Source organism: Platalea leucorodia (assembly GCF_965183815.1).
Source record: "Platalea leucorodia genome assembly, chromosome: 1".
Taxonomy (NCBI): Eukaryota; Metazoa; Chordata; class Aves; order Pelecaniformes; family Threskiornithidae; genus Platalea; species Platalea leucorodia.
Genome location: NC_138823.1, coordinates 118,739,307 through 118,759,050, shown reverse-complemented (window position 1 = coordinate 118,759,050; position 19,744 = coordinate 118,739,307). Strand labels below are relative to the sequence as shown.

At 40.5% G+C, this 19,744-nt stretch overlaps 1 protein-coding gene across 1 annotated transcript in view; it reads right to left on the bottom strand.

Annotated features, from left to right (window-relative positions):
• Positions 1-19,744, bottom strand: part of MYRIP (myosin VIIA and Rab interacting protein) — a 238,475-nt gene that overhangs the window by 30,330 nt on the left and 188,401 nt on the right. Inside the window, exons 9-10 of the mRNA XM_082310973.1 lie at positions 8,722-8,899; positions 3,842-4,491 (exon numbers count right to left, since the gene is read on the bottom strand). Coding sequence (XP_082167099.1) covers positions 3,842-4,491; positions 8,722-8,899 — 828 coding nt within the window. The remainder of the gene's footprint in view (positions 1-3,841; positions 4,492-8,721; positions 8,900-19,744) is intronic.

Sequence of the window (19,744 nt, the reverse complement as noted above, 5' to 3'; positions counted from 1 at the left end):
TTTAGAAGACACAAATTGTGAGGTTTGCAGGCAGTTTCTCAGCAAGAGCCTGTGTAATTTCAGGGCAGCTATTTTCAATAAATACATCCCAAGCGCCATGCCGTGGGGACCGGTAGTCCAACAGTGCTCACCCCGTACCTGGCTGCAGGGCAGGAGGGCTGTAATTAGCAGGTGGGGTCTCCTGATCAAAGAAGCAAACTCATAATGAGGGCACTTTCTTCACTTGATGCAATTAAGCCACTCCACTTTCCATCAGAAATATAGGAATTGCAGCTACACTAAGCAACATCTCCTCCTCTCAGAAAGATAATGAAAGCCAATATATCAATATTATTATTAACAATATCAATTATTATTAATAATAATGAAAACAGACAGAGATTGGTGGTTTCAGTGGCAATTTCTTGTAAAAAATTATAATTTGAAAAATAAGTATCATTAAAAGCAACGTTGCACTTCCCAATTCAGGTTCGCCAGGAATATAACTCTTCTGTGTTACATAAGCAATTGGGTTATCAGAAATTTATTACAGTAGGACACCAGTTTTATCAAGACAGTTTTTATGTCCCTCTGTACTTGCTTCATGACTGCGTTTACAGCAGTCTTACAGGTTGTTCTTTTACCTACCATAAAGTGGCAAAAATTCTCTCCAAATACAGTATATCTTGATACCTGTTTTCAGGTTTCCCTTTTTAAGTCACTCCAGACTTCATACAATGAATTCCCTCTCAATCACAAAGTCAGCATTCCAGTGTTGAGTGTAAAATCAGTTTTAGAAAACTGCCACAGCATTATCATAATCTAGGTACTGGATCTTGATTAAAAAATACCTACTTTTTAATAGAAATTCAGTTGTGAGTTATGAAATGACTGCAATTGTTCCAGAATGCTACTGCTTACAATTCTCTAGACTTGGAGCAGGGAGAGAGGAAAGGGCCTGTTTACATTTCACTGAGTCTCCGAAAGCAGCAAACAAGAAAACGACCCACACTATTTGAAAATTAAAAAAGAAAACCCAACTTTTAGACTGCTAAACTGAAATCCTGTTCTACAACGGTGATGAAAACATAATGGTTAACAAATTATCATGTTGTTATTACAATGCAGTAAAATAAGGTTATCATTACAATGCAATAAAATCAGGAAAAAGTATGTTTCTTCAATGCAATTTACATATGGTCAGTTGTTCGGTGTCTAATGTTTAGAGGCAACATGGCTTAGAAGAGCAATTTGTATGGTTTCTGTAAATTCTGTATAACCTCAGCATGTGAAAATCTATGACTGATTTAAGACCCCACAATGAAGCCTCCTTAAGTTTATGCTGTCTGCAGTTCTCCATGCAACTACACTATCATTTTGTACAAACTACATGTAGGGCACTCTCTGCCTCAGCCGTTTTACCAAGATCAATACATTACTTTGGGGATTATATGAAAACCTGACATCCCTTTAATCTCATTTTTCTAAGCAATATAAATGATGTCTGGCTAATTTATTTTCATACCTCAAATCATATTCCTTACACTCATGATAATTTTAATTGCTTCCTAGAATTGTTCAACCATGCAACATTCTTGCTATAAATTGCAGTAGCCAGTCCATTTAGGCTCCCAGCAGTGCTTATGTACCAGAGCTGGAGTAAGAGTTCTCCAAATGCGGGCATCAGCTGTCAAATCAGCCACCAGGGTGGGTGTGTGTGTCCAAACACAAACTAAATGTATGCAAACCCACCGATACATAAACCTCCTAGGGAGAATTTCATTGCTTTGAAAACAGTAGCGTGATCTGGAGGCAGCGTGCCTCTGCCTGCCCCGCTGTGGCTGAGGAAGCAGGAGAGCAGGAACAGTCTCTTTTAGCCTAAAGGGTAAAATGAAGGGGAGAGTGGGTCGGAATCCCAAACCTTGCATTTTGAGCACAACAGAGGGGTATAAGCAGCACTTAAGAGACAGGGCAACTCACAAGAGAGTTGGAAAGAACAATCATTTTCCGCACCAGCTTGCACTTTGAAGCACACACTAAGCTGCTGAAGGATGCCGTCACGTATCTCTGCAAGCACTCTGCCTTTCTGACCTCCACTGGATGAACGTGGGGCAGGTTTAGGTTGGATATTAGGAAAAATGTCATCACTGAAAGGGCAGTCAGGCACTGGAACAGGCTGCCCAGGGAAAGTGGTTGAGTCCCCATCCCTGGAGGTATTTAAAAGACGTGTAGACGTGGCACTTAGGGACATGGTTTAGTGGTGGACTTGGCAGTGTTAGGTTTGCAGTTGGACTTGATGATCTTACAGGTCTTTTACAACCTAAATGATTCTATGATTCTAGAACGTCTCCAGCACCTTTGCTGTGAGCTCCAATCTTCTATACTCTGCACAGCAGTCGTAACTAGAAAGCCACAATATGAATACAGACACACTTACAATGTGCACAAATACGCAAAGCCAGAAAGGGAAATGCAGAAGTCTGTGTACAAAATACGGTCTTTGTGCAGTCTCTGGAAAGTCCTGTAATTCTGCCTGATCATCTAGGAAGTCATTAATGGCCACTGATGTGTTGTTAGAGCACATTATCATACATAACTCCCCTTCAACAACTGTAGATTATAAATGTGTGAGGACACAAGTATAAATTAATCAGTACAAAACACCCACACCTGTCTCCTAAAAGCAGATGGAATAGGTACAGAATTAACAATAGTTTACCCAGCATTAAAAACCTGCTGAAATCCTAGAATCCTAATCTTGATTTATGATCAGCTGTACTGATGTCTCTCTATGGGAAATATAGGCTAGTAGCATAAGCAAAGAAAAACAATTCCAGGCATCCTAAAATTGCTCAGATGGCTTTAAAGACTGGTCAGGTTGTTTGTAGTCAGAGGCATAGGGAGAAGACAGCACTTAGCTCCTTGCTTCAGGCTTACCATTACTCTACTGCAGCAATGATGCAGCTACAGGATTTGAGAGGGGTAGGACATGGGCAACAGAACTGGGCAAGGGGTCAGTAATCTCCTCATCTAGCTGGGTAACTAGTTAGAAGTGTGCTTGTACTGCTAAAACAGCTCTGGGGGACAATTGGATTCCTTACATAATATCAGTCCCGGGCCTGGACAAACTCCAAACAGACTTCTTTGCTTTCTGGTTATCCCACACTTGTTGTTTAAAAGAAATGTTTGTGGAGTGCTTTGCTGTCTTCAAGTTGTATGATCAGTTATTCCAAGTGTGAGCTGTTACGTTCTGTTTGTTTTGGTTTTCTTTTTTTTTAATCAAATGACAAATTATTTAAATGGGAGTACTTTGTAAACACTTACGCTAACACACCAGAACTCATAATCAAGTGACCAATTAAAAGCAGACGTGACTTGGACCATATTTCAAAAACAGCCCTTTCTGAATTTCTGCTGCTCATTAGCTTTATCCCTTATGAGGACATTTGCAAACAGCACACAGAAGATTCCCAGGCATATTTCTTATTCCAAGAACAAAGGAGCTTAAAAACAAAACAAAACAAAACAAAAAACAACCAACGCAACAGAACAGGTGATTAGTCAACATTTGTTAGCTGTTGGCAAATCCCGACTTTTTTTTTTTAAGAGCACTGTATTTTACAGCATTAACAATGTCATCGATCAGATGGAAGTGGCATATTTGAGAAAGAGGCAAAGCCTGCTCATGGTATATATATAACACTTTACCTTTGCTTCTTCTCAGTTATGAGGCATGAAGAGGATAAAGCTTGCAAGAACGCTCCACCTCCCACTCACAATTCATATGTTATTGCCAGTATAGCTTAATTAGCTTTGCCCAGCTCTTTTTGAGATTGCATTCGGTAAGCTTAAACACAATTACCTGACTTAAATTAATCTTGTTGGTTTTTGTGTGATTATTTCCTTCACATAATTCTTCAGTAATCGCTTTGTTCTTCCTCCACCTCCTTGATCTCTTTTCTAAATCATAATGGACTTCTTCAGTCTCACTGCTGTCTGAATACTCCAAGCTGGTTGCCTGTGGATTGAAATTTACATCCAGTTCTCCATGGAAATGTTTTTTTTCCATTCTGGGCATATCACTTTGAGTTCTGCTTTGTAACCAGAGAAGTTTGCTAGGTCCTTTAGCTTCCTGGGAAGAGTTTACCGAAGATGTTTCAGAATCGGAGAAGAGTGTCTCAGTATTGGTGTATAACCCAGAGGAAGGGGAGGTCACTGCCTGGTACTGATCACTGCCATAAACCCATTCAGTACCATACTGGGAATTAGTATAATAGAAATCATCTGGTAATTGCCGAGGTCTCCGACGCAGCTTGTTCAAGGCCACATTCCAGTCATAGTCATCCTCACTGTCTGAGCCCATCTCGTCATAGGCAGACACAATGCTAGATTCATTCTCCAAAGCTTCAAATACTTGACTCTTTGGTTTGGCGAGCATTCGAGGACGAGGCAAAGTGACATTCTGCAAAGCCACCCAGTTTCCATCAGTGCTTTGAAAAACAGAAGGCGGATCTATAAAAATAAACAAGAACAATTATCGCTACATGATCACAGTGTGAAAGGCTCATTTTACTTGCCAGTTTGCAATCAACTGGCCACAAATTGGAGGGCTCAACAAAACTAATGAACAAATGCAAGTGTTGCTGCTACATGAATCCTCTCATGTTGTGAGCCATGCTGCTGTACTTTTAATCAGAAACCATCACTTAAAGTCATGATGATGACTATTTAAAATGTGAGAGTACTTGGACAAAAGGTTTTTTCTAAAAGAATTATTAGGAAAGGCTGAGGGAACATCAGTACACAGACATGTATAAATCCTGTGTTTTGCAAATGTCTTCGAGACCGTGTGCAGTTCTGGTCCCCCATCTTAAAAAGGAAAGATGGAAAAAGGATCAGAGAAGAGCAACAAAGGTTGCACCAGGTTCCGAAATGGCTTCCATTCAAGGCATGATTAAGTAAGCCAGAGCTCTGCTGTCTGGAGGAGAGAAGACTGAGAGGATACATGCTAAAAGAGATGGGAGAGTCCTTCCAACCCAACTACTAGAGGACATTGAGTGAAACTAGTGAAATCAAGGTTCAAAACAAACAAAAGAAAGTGGGACGCAATGGGTACCAGACCTGTGGAGCTTCTTGCCTAAGGGTGTCATGGATGCTAAAAATTAATCTGGGATAAAACAGAGGTGGCTATGGACATGAAAGAGAAATCCAGAGTTTTACTAAATACAGAAAAACACTTCTAGCTGAGGTAGTCATTAAGCTGAAAGTTCTGGAGGTTCAGAGCCTACTCAGAGGCAGCATGAAGAACTGCTTTCTCCTAATCTTTCCTAGGCTCTTGCTTATGGTTACTATTGCTGCTGTTGTTGCTGATTATTGTTGCTGCTGTTGTTGTATCCTAGACTAAATGAGCTTTTTGTCTGATCCAAGCACTGCTGCTCTTGTATTCTTACCCTTTTTCAGAGTATGTTCTACAACTCCAACAGAAAAAAAAAAAAATGCCACAAATATGGTCAAGAAGTGCTGTATAACTCACAGAATTGCATTTCTTCTAAATTTAGATTCCATTTCCAATCAAACTTGAAAAGTCCCTTCATGTGAAATGTGAATGTGTTATGACTCTACCTCCCACAGCAGCTGAAAAATATATAATGACATGGATTTACGCAGTAATCTCAGCCTACTGAATGAACTTTTCAGCCTTACAGATTCCTTCCATGGGTTCAAATTTGCCATTTCCAGAAAACTGTAGAAATACTTATTATAAACTATTAGTTTTCGAAAACTGTAAACAGAACATCAACTATTTAAAAATGGAAGAAGTAAAATCTGGATAGTGTTGTAGATGATACTCAAGCATCTTGCATTATGTGATTACAAATACTTGGAGCTCAAGCTGATGACTTTTTCTCTGGAATTGTTCATAAACAATGTAAGTATGCAGTAAGAAGGTGTGCCCAGTTTGGGAAAAAAACAAAACAAAACAAAACACCTCTGTGGGGTGCTACCACCAACAAAACACCCCCACAAAAAAGAAACAATAATTAAATGGTAATTAAACTTAGGAGCTATGCAAGATTTCGAACAGTTTTCGTATTTTGTACTCATTTGAGTCCTTTTGGCTTGTTTTCACTTCCTAAATTTCATGCCAATTCAGAGAACTTGAGAAAATACATCACTGAAGTCATTCTTAGTCCTGCTTAAAAAGAAATCAAAATAGTAACAGTTTTCTTGTAGCAGTGACCAGCTGAGGATATAACTGAAGTCAGGTTTATAGGGAGAACTAATAACTCTTGATTGCAACAGCTGATTTTGGAGAAAAAAGAATACAAGCTATCAAGCATAAGGAACTTTTGCTTGTTCACTTTTTCCAACTATGCTCACTAAGTATAGGATTCTCTTGAGAGAAAGAGGACCTTTCCTTAAAAACATTGTTCCTTCAAAAAAAGCTCTGCAAGATAGAAATCTCCAACAGGAACTGAATTCAGCTGCCTGCGCCACATTACACAAATGTAATGCAGTGGAGTGCCACATCATTATACTTTTTTCTCTCCCAAACCATATCCCTTATTTTGTTTAGCAACAACACATAAGAATCTGTCAAACATCCTCAGTTAACTGAAGTAAAGGACAGGATAGTAGTTCATTACATCTTAGAGGGTAAGCAGGGTGAAAAGGAAACCCACTGAGAACTTTATATTCAGAAAGCTGACTCAGTTTTATCCCAGCTTCAAGTAATGTCAAGTGCTCCCTTCCTGATTTTCCAAAACAACGTCTCTTACTTGAAAGAATGGATTTTGCCTGCAGTTCTGTGGGTATACACTATAATTTATCCATGTGAAAATGAAAATAGATTTAAGGAGTCTCATTGTGAAACTATTGGTAAAGGGGGGAAAAAGCACTAATTCATGATTTGGGTCTTGAGTCATCATTTAAACCAGTGTAAACTGTGATCAAAATGAATTGCGAACTGCTTTTTGGCTATATGACTAAAAAGCCCACTGATTTTACCACTCCAAATTCTTGGTTGATATTTCTTTTGTTTTCTGTATCCTAATACAGAGCTGCTTACTACTGCATATGTGAGATCATATTTACACAAATTAACACAACCAGGTGTTTACTATAAGCTCAACAGGCACCACAGTTTAATCACAAACGTGGTCCTTAGATGAAAGAAGCAGAACAAATCCTCTGAGTAGAGCGCCTGAAAGGAAACTGAGTCAATTTGTCATTCTGCTATGGTTAAGCAATTGTTAAGTACTAAATTGCTCAACAATTGAATTCAATGGGATTGAAGTGGGTTCTTAAATTTAAGCACCCAATTAACTGCTTTACTGAAAATAAGCCTTTCACTAAAATGCCCAGGAGAACAACACTTCTGACAGGGGGCTGAAGGAGCAGTTCACAAAGTAATGCATAGTTAGTTAAGTAAGATTTTAGTACTACTTTACTATCACTTCCTTTTAGGGGGGAGGAGGGGTATTGACACTGCCTAATTTTCAGTCTCCCAGGTTATCAACTGGCATTACAGATAAATGAATTGATGGGCAGCCCCCATTCCTGGTCCCCACTACACCCAAACACATATTTTGGCTGCTTCTGCTTGCCAGCGCCTAGTGAGCTAGCTGTGGGAGTTACAGCACCAGTAAACTCACCCTACAAAAGAGTTTTCTGCTTGTTTAGCTTCATGAACCAATTTGCTCCAGGGTTAGATGGGCTCTACAGCTCTTACAGGAGAAGAAGCAGGAACAAGCAGGCTCTGTCATGGGAGGACAACAGCAGCAGATACGCTAGCTTTGCTGTTCCCCATCACCTAGAGCCAGGGGCTGCTGCTGCAGTGAGCAGTTCAGCCCTTCCCCCTGTGCAGCTGTGGGGATGAAAACCATCTCTTCTGTGCAGCAGTTGCCTCACGCTACACTCTTGTAGCCTCATGAACACTACAGCCAGAACAAGAGAGGCAGTGGAAATGGGACCCCCCCACCCCCCAAGAGCAGGAACCATCTTCTTCAATGACAGCCTGTACTTATGTCATCTTGAAGTAAGCAGGGAATTGCATTCTATCCCAGGGTGCTGATTCAGGAATGGGGCCGACTTAGGAAGCTACTCACCAACCATATTCACATGCATACCTAATGCACAGAAAGACTCAGAACATAGATCTAGGGACACTGCTGGTCTGTGAAGTTCCTACTCATACAGCTTCCTCAGACTTGTGTGGAAGCAGCAGTTAGTAGGGCTGCACAGAACACTGCATTGGTGAATTCATCGGAGTTGAAAATAAAGGTGCAAGGGGGAATGCTAAATGTGAATTATTTCACTGTTTGGTTCACCATGTAACCTCATGAACAGTTAACTTGTGCAACAGAAGGGAGAGTACGGGCAGCTGCAAACTCCTTTAACTGGAGGACAGATAACCAGGTGACAAAGCAGTCTTATGTCTTAGAAGCTCTGAAATGCATCCAAATTAGATGCCTAATGTCTCGCAGCAGTCCAAAATCAACTGCCCAAAGGCCCAAATTTTAAATCTTTTCTTGGGGGGGGGGGGGAAGGTAAGATAAGCAATGACACAGACCAATGAAATCATGACACTCAGGATCACCAAACAGACATTTTTACATGTGACTCCTGCAAGCACAGAGGTCAGCAGAAATTTCCTGGGGAAGGTCCTTGCTTTAAGTCGTATTTATTCCACATGTGAGTGAGAACTAAAAAAATATTCATATTCGTACTAGAAATATTTACTTGTTTCATTTAGCCTGTCCACACTTTTCCAGCTGGGTAATGCAGAGAGCTTGCGTTCCTTCTGTTTCCTGAATTGTCCTTTTTGCTGCCTCCAAAGAGCCTCAGTCACAGATGATGCAGGGTCTAGTCCTTTACTGGGCATATCTTCACTAGCCAGGGAGAATGCAGACTGAGATCTCTGTGGGAATAAAAATCAAAGAGCATAATTTAAAAATAGAAATACTTAATTATCAAACCCTTTACCATAATTAGTATGAGTATTCTGTTACCCATGGAAGTGTGGAATCTGCTAGCATCCAGAAATGGAATTTGATGTGTTCAGAAGAATTGTTTCACCACTAGACTGCTTATTTATGTGCATTTCTGATGCTATGCAAGGAGACAGGAAATTGTTTATACTACCACGGACCAGATGGAAAGAAATAATTACAGTGAAGTTGTTAAGAATGTGCTTGGTGAGGACTGATATCTAACTGCTTTGACTCAAGCTAGCCAGAAAGAGATCCCATTGTGGTGAGACATGATGATCTATTGTTGGCTCAACAGGCCATCTGGTGTAACAATTTGCAGAAGTTAAAAATTAAAAAAAAGCAAACAAACAGCCTGTTCCCCAGAAATAGATGTGCAACTCAACTGATTTTAATGCAGAATTCTTTTGTTTGCTAGGACATACATATCACACAATATGCTGGGCAGTTTTATGCAGTCTTGCTAATGAAGTCAATGTAGTCTCCAACTGCGCATCTCTTTGTTTCTAGGAGGGTCACATTTCAAGTCAAAATGAGGTAAAATACTGTTGTGATTGTTAATGAGCCCTGACTGCTACTGAGGGGAAGGCACTTTCCTTTGGATGTACATGAAGAGATCACACATTTTAGTTTTGACTTAGGCACCGGGGTCAGTTACAGAAGTCACATTTAAATTTGGCCAGATTTTTAAAAACTGTGAAAGCTGGTAGTGTCCTGGTGATTTCAGGAGAACTCACTCTTACATTTCAAATCACGTATGTAATTTTAGAAACAAGGCTACAGCAGCTTGAGTCAAGTTTTAACATCTGGCTGACACTATTTTGCTGCAACACAATTTTTTTTTTAATTAATAACTTTGGTTTTGAGGACAGTATGTGCTTAGGCAGCTTGAATGGCAAAAGAGATCACTTTTTCAAAGGACAATCAGCTTTTTTCCCCATAACTTTTTACCACTCAAAACGTCTGTCTTGGCCTTCATAACAGAGTTGGTAAAAGACTACCTGTATACACCAGGGTTTCATTAAGAAGTATGATTACAAGTGGCTCAGCTTCTTTACGCAGGCCAAGCTGGCACTCTCAAATCTTTGTACATTTTAACTGATGTTCAAATTACAAATAATAAACTAAAACTGTTAATCTCAAAAGGGCCAGTCTTTGCCTGCATGAGAGCTCTGCTTTGCACTGGTGCAGATGAGGAAAATTATAACTTGATTTTAAGCTATTTTCAAGTCCCTTCAATTCCCAGGACAGCGTAAGTATTGCTGGGAGTCCTGCTGCCTGAAAGCAACACTTACACCACTTTTCTGACTGCACCTCCTCCCATCTGAAATGCTCCTGTGTGGGACCTGTGCACCATGCCAGAAGATTTAATTAACTGTAAATCTTCCTGTATCCTCGGCTCAGCAGTGTGATTTCATAACAGATTCAGTAAAAAGAAACACAAACAAACACCAGGGTTCAGCTTGGCTTCTGAACTCTAGGGGAAAAGCCAGAATCATTGCCCTAGAATAAAATGTTTTCTGTAACTGCAATGACCACATAACTTGCTTAGTCCTGTCCATGCAGAGACACAGGTCCTAACGTGATGCACTGGAGTGTTTCCTTTCAAATTCAGTGACATGAACTACTAAAAATAATCTCATAGTACTGTATAATTTTATTATAGGGCATCTTTCAGATGAGTCACTTTCACAAATGAGCTATATTCAAGTGTATATTTAGGCTATTTCAAACCTCAGACTAGATCTTCGATTGATCAAGATCATCTGAATCCCCCTTAACCCTATAAAAGGGTTAATAATTTAACACAATACAGACAGGTACATAAATTGTTTTGCTATAGGAATTTGCTCATTAACTTTCATTTCATCCTGCCAGGACATATGGACAATATAAACAATTCTGCCACAAATTTGCAGCCTGAACTATGACAAGTTTTAACTGTGCTGTGGCTCACTTCACTTTGTTGTTAAAGCAAGAACTACCGAACTTCCCATTCTTACAATAAATTAGGTCCAGTTCACATCTGCCATATCCTCTGATATCTTTGTGTTAAAGTTGTTACATACTGAAAGCAGCAAGTTGTGGCTGTCACTGTTTTCACAGCACCAAGAAAATTCCCTCAAGGCACATTGTTTTTCCACGTATATGGCAAACACAGAGAGATAAGAGATGCTGAGGAACCCAGAAGAAGGAATATCCTACAGTTTAATCACTACTATCTATTTTCCCTTATTACTTAAAGAACTGAATTGTAAGAAGGAGAAGAAAAAAATCAGGAAAAACTTAAGTAGTTTGTTTAATGATAACCTGGGCTCAGATAATGAAAGTAACGTGTTTTTTCTTATTATGTAAAATCTGTAGGTTTGACAACTTTTCTGGTGTTTTGTTTAAATGGCAGCTTCTCGCCTGCCTACTCACTGTTTCATAAACATCACAGTAAAGGCTGCATCGCAGTGATGGCAGTGTCTGCACTTAGCTCCCAACTAACCAGCAGCTTAGCCCTGGCAACGCTGAAGTTGGCACGGGCTGTGAAACCCGCTGAAGGAGCTCAGCAAATCTTGCCCTCAGACCCATGCTTCTGCAGCAACGCCGCTACCAGCACTGCCCAAGCAATTTAAAGCTAGCTCAGGTGCGTCTACACTATAGGGCAGATATATCTTTCAGAAGGACTAGAAGACACACAACAGCTTGAAGGATTTAAAAAGGAGGAGATGAGCATGAAGGGCCTGATGGACAAAAAGAAAAAAAAAAAAAGACAAAAAGACTGAAAAACAAGGAAGCACAGAAAAGAAAGTAGACACAGTCCCCTGTGGTATAGCAGCCTAGGATCTCAAATAAGCTTATTCAAACCAAGCTGATTCTTTTAAATTACGTGCTGAAACTTTTGGGTCAGGTCAGAGGGAAACTGCCCTTCACAGTTTCTGCCAACTCTCTGTGGAGAGCAGGAAATTAGTATTATGCAGGAACTGCTGCTAATTCCCAGGAAAATCCCTCCAAATGCAGCAAGGGAAAAAGCTTTTGGTGCCTCCAAAGCTTGGCTTGAGGCCATCCGTATCCTTTTTCTACACTTTATGTGAATTTTTGATAAAATCTGTCTTGGACTGCTCTACTAGAAGTACTGCCTCTTCTCACTGAAGATGGTTCAATGTCACAGAAGGCTCAAGGAGAGAAAAGTAATGCCAATCTAAGATAGCTTGACTGCACCCTTGCATTCAGATCCTGAAAAAGGATGAAATGATGCTACTGGAAGAGGCTGTTGAACTAGCATTCTTCACTACTACTTTTGTAGTCCTCTGTAGTTCTTGTATCTGGAGAGATTTAAATGATCAAGAAGGGACAGCATTCGAATAAGCTCCAATTAAGAAGAATAAATAAAAGTAGAAGATTAGGTTATTTCTTGTTCTGAAAGTTAGTTTTAGATAGGGATGGAAGGACAGACAGTAGAATTGTGTTTTACTCAGACAAGTATGGGTGGAAAGAAAGTGTAAATATTCATCCCTGATAGTAGTTCAAATCACTGGTAACACTGATAATGATACAAAAAAGGAGTGTCAATAGCCAAGCCTTGTGTCAGAACAGAACAGAAGCACATCCCGGCATGAGAACAGATCAGTCTACATTGGCATAAATATGGCCATTTTTTTCAGAGCACAAAAGGAAATGTTTGTCCACAAGTTTATCTCCAATCAATTACCAGCCTGACTGATGACTCTATCAGAAAAGAAAATGACTCAAGAGCTGCTTTTGTCGCTTTTGCAATTAAGAGCAAACTAGAAAGTTAGTTATTTGGTGTGAGGTTACACAGCAAAAGCTCTAATCTTGGTTGGCACATTTGCATTAACTTCAACTCAGCTGGCACCACTAACTCAACAGTCCTACAGCTATAGCATGGGATACAAACCTATGCACATCTGCCCACGCTGCTGACTTCACTGCCACGCTTACCTGTGGCAGGCAGCAGAAGTACACATTACTGTGCTACATTTGTGCCTCCCTTCATCACAGAGGTAACGGCCCGTCTGTAGATCCACAGGGGACATTTTTCCCTTGTGGATGTTTGCATAGGAAGCAAAACACTGAACATAAGGGGACAGGATTGAGAAGCCTACTTGGGGGCTGGTGCTCCATGTAGTTTCCCCGTGCATGGATGCAGGTAAGTCCTGGAGGTAAGGCCAGCTACCCTGATAGGCTCTTGGATCAGTTTGCATTGGAACAAGGGATATTTACTGACCAAACGGAGGAGTCATGGCCTTGAATCTTTACCAATTGCCTACAAACTTGGACAGCAACAAGATCTCAGCGCAGAAGAACGAATCCAGTCTATTTTCCAAAAGTATCCAAATAATACAGCAGCCTAAATATGATTTTCAAGAGGAGGCAGGAATATAGGAGCTTTGGTCCTGATTTATAAAGACATGAGAGGTCAAGAAGATCCTTCAATCCCAGCTAAAGCTACCAGCACTTTTTCTAACCAGAAGGTCTGGTTCCTCAGCAACAAAACCCTGTCAGCCAGGTGCTATTTTGGGTGTATTTATTTGTGATTAATTACAAGGCTGCCCTGTATGTTTGCAGTCAGACACTAAAGTACTGCAACTGTTAGTTTCTGCAATAAATTAGTACATCAGCAGATGGCATTGCAACCCAACAGGTCATTTGCTATGTTCACTGCACACGCTCCTCGGAGGCATGTGCTGCATACTAGATTGCTGTGCAGTACAGCACAGCTTGCAAAATATAGTTACAGTATTGACAGGCATTTCCAAACACTTTAGTTAGATGAGTTCCTCACCAAATCCTGCCTACTGGCATCTGCTGTGAGATGTTTGTTTCAAAAAGAAAACCCAGATCCATTATTATTCTCATTTTTTTTTTTTTACCCCTCTTCAGGGGATTTCTGCTGCATAGTTATCATGTCTGGATGGAGAGAACTCAGCCTTCATCTTGTACTGGGTTAGCACTAAAAGGAATAATTTTTTAATGTACATTCCTCTTTCATCGCTGGCCTTCAAAAAAAAAAAGACAATGTGGTTTCTGAAGATTAAAGAAGGAAGGAGTGAATAAAAAGTAATCACATACAATGGCTCCTATTATTTAATAAATATAAATATTCCATCTTCTGTCTATAACAATTTACAAGTTCATGCTTCTGAACATTGAATAAATAAAAACAAGTAACCAAAAGCAAGAACAACTTCTTGTAAAACACGCTTGTGAATATTGAGCCTAATGTTGATAATCTATGGATTCTTTACCTTGAATAACTCTCTTAAAAGTATGCATATTGTTTACAGAGACAATATAAATATTTTGCTCTGCATTCTTCCTCAAAATATGAAAGAGTATGGGTAATTTCTCTTTCTTCTAAAGAGAAGCCAAAGTGGTAATTCAAAATAGATCTCAAAAGCAACTGACTGAACTCTGCAAAGGATATTCTGGATCACACATGTTTTTCTCCACACTTCCCTCCTATTTCATCCTATTTCTTTGGTCTGATTTAACTAGTAATACTGTAATTTATTCTGCATTTATTTAGAGTACATCAAGGACTCTCCCAGCTTCAGGAGGGACTGAGAACCCCGGGTGCCACAAGGATAAGGCAGCTGCAGGGTCACCAGGGCAGGAGCCCTTGCAGGCACTGGGCTCAACAGTGGGGCTGAGGGCAGGGAGGGCACCTCTGGATCTGGGCAGCAGAGTCCTGTGCTGTGCAAGCTCTGACCTGTGGGGCAGCTGTTAGTTTGGGCTTTGAAGATTACCTTGTTTATTCAGGGAAGCAGCCTAAAATTGACAGCACAAACACAGATGACTTAGATACAACCTTAACCGTCCCCCTCCTCACTTGCAAATCCTATGCCTGCTAGTGGTGCAGCAAAAACCCTCGCCTGCTTCTCATCTGTGCTCTATGAATACAATCATAGCACAGACAGCACCAGCAGGTCCCACCCACCTGAGCAAGTACAGCAGCAAACCCTAAGCACCAACAGCTAATGCATCCTTTGGTAAGTAAACTCCCACACCAGGAAGGAGACAGTATGAGCCTGAGCACAGTGCCACTCTGCCACAGCCTATTTATCCCTGGAAGTGATTCTCACTCTGCTCACATGTATGCAGTCCAGACATTTAGCAGTGGGAGTGAAATACCAAGGGTTTCAAGCATCTGTTCCTTAGTTAATCTTGTATGTGGCAAAGTATCTGTTAACAACCCTATGGATTCTGAAAAAGGGCAAGAACAGCAGATGAATGGGAGATTTTCACACTCAATTGAAAGAAAAGTCCCTTCTTCATGCCCTGACTTATACCCTGGCTGGGATATCCCAGCCATCAGGGCAAATCCTTGAATAACAGACTGGGAGAAAGCAAAGATGACTGTTCCCTCTCCTGCAAAAGCCTTAGAGCTTCCAGGGTCTGCCCAAGCTGGCTTGTTGTTCACTAGTGACACAGACAGAGCCCAGCTGCACGTTAGGTGGGTTTGCCATCCTACTGACCTCTCAGGCAGCTGATCCCCTTAAAAGCATTGTTCCTTTAAAAGTAGTACAAAGATAACTCTCAGTTAATCAGGAATGGGTTTGTCAGCAGTATGAATTGCACAGCTCTGTAATACTATGTAGAGCCACATTTGGGCGTGCATTTATTTTGGTTCAGTTTGGATTAGCTGACCTTGAGGATCCGGAGATGGGTTGCAAGGGAGAGAGGCAGGAGGTTATTCCCCAACAAACTCATTGCTGCTGAGCATGCAAGTAGCTCTACATATCACCACACAGAAGTATAATCCATAGTGTTTGAGGGACATTCCCTGCCACCCCCCAAATAATAAGCAGGCCTTACAGTGAAAATGCTATTGCTTTGGATGCAAGGGATTTGCAAGAAATTTGTAAGCTAGTAATAACTGATATTTAAATATTGGTTCCAGGAGATTAGTATAAACATCCTTTTATTGTACTTATGGGGCTAACAATTTAGGAAAGTGCTAGAAGTGCAAGATAGTACAGTTCAATCAATGTAATGAATTTATGTGAACAAGTCTATAGACATTTGTGGTAAATCAATTATTATGTGCTTTGACAGGAACAGAGGGCAGATGTACCAATGCAACTGTAACTTAAGCAGTGCCTTTACAGGTACCCTTGTTCGTTTAGCTGTTACTATTTCTCACGTGTTCCCCCACGGCCCATTCTTTTTCCCTTTTCCTGAACTCGAAATATTCTATTACATCTCTAAAAAAACAAACAAACAAAACAACAAAAAGGGGAGACGCTTCCCAGTTGTGTAACACCTTGCATTTGAAGATACTGAGAGCTCAGTTAGTATCCTGCGATGACAGTATTACTATATTATTTACAGATGAGAAAGCTGAGCAACTGCAAAGGCCAGGTCCCTGTTCTGGTGTTGGGCAATACGATTCTAAGTTGCTACTAAGGTACTCCACTGGGAGAGTGCATGTGTGTAAAGAGGCAGGGGAAGGAGGTGAACTGGCATTTTCACCTCAAGTCTAACTGCAGCCTCACACATAAACTCACTTTTTTCCCAAGACAATACTCTTTACAGAACACGATTACTCTATTTTCATTAATTTCTAGGTTGCTCAGTGCCCCATGCAACCTTTCATGTCCCATTCTCACCCTCGTCTACGAAGTTGTGCTCAGCAGTGCGCTCGCCCATCAGAGCGAATCACTGTGGCATCTCCTACTCAAACACCCACTTGACAGAGGAAGCCTTAAGTGTTCTGTGTTTATTTGCTTCTCGCTGTGACAATATACGCCCTGATTTCATCTAAAAATAAAGTAAGATTTGTCAGGCAGCCTATCTCTGAGCATCACAGGTTTTAAGTTAGACCTTAAAGCTTTGTGATACCCAGCAGTGTATTAGGATAGCATCTTTAAAACAAAATAAAGCTGAAAGAATAACATATGATCTACATTCTTTGGAAAACAACATTATAGAATGGCCATCCTTCTCTGTCCTCTCCCCTACTGCCTTTTGTGCCTTAAAACCTATCCTGGCTTGCTGGCAGTAAGTGTAACTCAGCTGAATGTAGCTCTGCATGGGCTTGATCATATATCTAGCATCCAAAACTGTCTTCTTGGATGTTTGTCAAGTGCATGATTAGTACTATGAAACCAAGATTCAGTAATCTTCTGCTAGAGATACATCTCAAATAAATTCAAACTATACAAACAACTTCAAAAGGACAATGCTGTCATGTTTAGCCTTGTGCTGATTATTTAGCCACCTGAAACCTTAAAAAGGTGGTACTAATTGCTGAGTCAGAATTGCAAAACCAGTTGTATCCTATCCTTCTGCTGCAGTGGAAGGAAGGAGATCAATCACATTATTATGGACAGGGCCACCTTGATCTGAAATGCATGAAGTGTCATATGGCCAGGTAACTCCAGATCACTTTTGCAGTGAGACTACAATGTTACACCTGCAAACTTGGCAAACGACAGCAAGATTTGTAATCTGCAAAGCACTCAGAGGAAGTTGGAATTTCTCATAATAAATATGAATTTTAAAAGACCCATTATTTTCTAAAACACCATGTGCTTTTCCATCTTAAAGTGTACTGTTCTTTCCCAGTCTGTGCAGGGAAGATGGTGCTGCAGTTGGCTGCTTCTGGAAGGAAACAAGGCAGTAAATAACCCATCAGGGTCCAGCTGATGGGCTTCTGGGTAAACGCAAGCTTGCCTCATTGGAAGTAGGTCCCAGCAACACACTCTGTGCAACCTTCTGATTCCAGCTCATGTATAAAAGCTAAAAGCTCCATCTTCCCTATGACATGACATATTTATTAATTAGATATAAATATGTTTCTGATACAGAGTCGTTGACAGGTAAGAACTGATATCAGCTGGCTTCAACTTCCTACAGTGTTATGCCTCCCTCATCTGAAGAAACTCTCCCACCGGCTTGTGTGACTGCTCAACAGGATTGCACCTCAAAAAGCTGTTCTTCAAATATTTGTTTGGCACAAACCTACAAAGGTATAGAGCACCTGCAAAACCTCCAGGGATTTCCGAAGCAGTGTTAGATCTCAGGCTTGTGGAACCTTCTCTTTAAAATAAATCAAAGGGGGAAAAAAAAAAAAAAAAGAAAAAAAATAAACAACTGTCAGTATGCTGTGGACCTTATAATTAGCTTAACCAGTAAATTTCTACTTGCTTGGAGGTGCATCATAATGTGCATTTAATGATATCCTCCTTTTCCCTATATCCCTAGCTGTTTTATATACTATAAATTATGGATGAGCTTCTGTTTGTATATGCAATCTTTTAGCTGTAAAATAAAGACCACTAATACAGCACTTAGAACACACCGGGATGCCTGCACTCCATCACTGTTTAAATGGGTATAATATGCCAACTGGTCGTTTGCTCTCACTGGCAGTGATGTATGGGAGGGAAATGGACTGAGAGAGCAGAGAAGCATCCGCCCATTGCTCTAAGCTCCTCCTATCCCAACATTGTACAGCCTTTGCTTATTGGTAATGAGAAACAGATGGTGCCATCCATCTCTTTTTATGAGATGGGGAAGTAAAATATTCAGCCTTTTATCACTATTTTTAGCATGGGCAAGGGATGTCAAAGAAATCTGAACGGAAGAAAAGGAAAAGACAATATCTATAGCTACTACCACACCATAGTACTGCAGTTAAACAATCAATAATATATTTCAGGGAGATACCGTGTGTGTGTGTGTGTGTGTGTGTGTTCCTTAATATAAAGATCAATAGATTTTGCTCCAATCAAGCAGGTCTCATGCAGTTGGTCTCTTGGCACTGTGCTGTCCCCAGCTTACACAGCTCAAGTTCTCTGCATACAGCTTTTACTTCATACTACAGAGGCATGAGCAGGGAGGTAATGCAGGGCTTCCAGAGCCCACTGGAAGTTTCTGGCCGATATGGATGAGCTACACACAAATTGCTGCGATTAAAAGAAAAATTGCTTGGCAGGTATAACCACACAGTTATATCTGGGATTATTACAGCTCCCTCCCCACACTGTAAGCAAGTGACTTTGGTAATAAAATGCAATGCAGTAATAAACATGGGTTTCTAAATGCCAGTGTTATAGCATGCAACTGCCCTAAGTAACTGAATGTTACTAGCTTTATCGTGCTAGCGAAACGGCATGTATTACCTTCTTCACAGAAGACAAATAAAAATATTTGCTCTAAGATAGATTTCCAGTTTTAAATTATGAAATCCTAACTGCCTTAAGATTTGCTATCTTTACCTCCCCTTCCTCTGCACGTCTGCCTTTCTGTTCATCATGTTTCTCTTTTACTTAACCTATCCTGCTTCTGCTTGCTTCAAGCACTAATCTGTTTGCCAGGTAACAAAGTCTTAAACAGAGGAAGCTCTACTTAAATAATCCTTATTGGGAAACAGGTTCACGGACATAACTCTAACCCAGTAAGAGTCAACTTGGGTAGCTTTGATAGAAAAAAAAGCAAACTTTTTTTTTTTTTTCTTCCCTTGGGGTTGTTGTGGCCACACAGTCTGTCTACAAAAATCTTGGTTACACTAGGAACATCTGCCCTAATAAATCTGTTGCAAGACCCCCCTTGTTAGCTGTGGCATGTACTAGTAAGAAAGGGTTTTTATCATTACAGGCAGATCTCTGCTCAAAGTGACAGCTCAATGGTAGGATGTGTACCAACACACACAGCTCAATGGTAGGCTGTGTACACAAATCAAGAGTTTGGGCCTTTTTGGTCAACATAATGTCATCAGTTAGGAAATATGAAAACTTCACTTACTGCAGTGGAGCCTATGA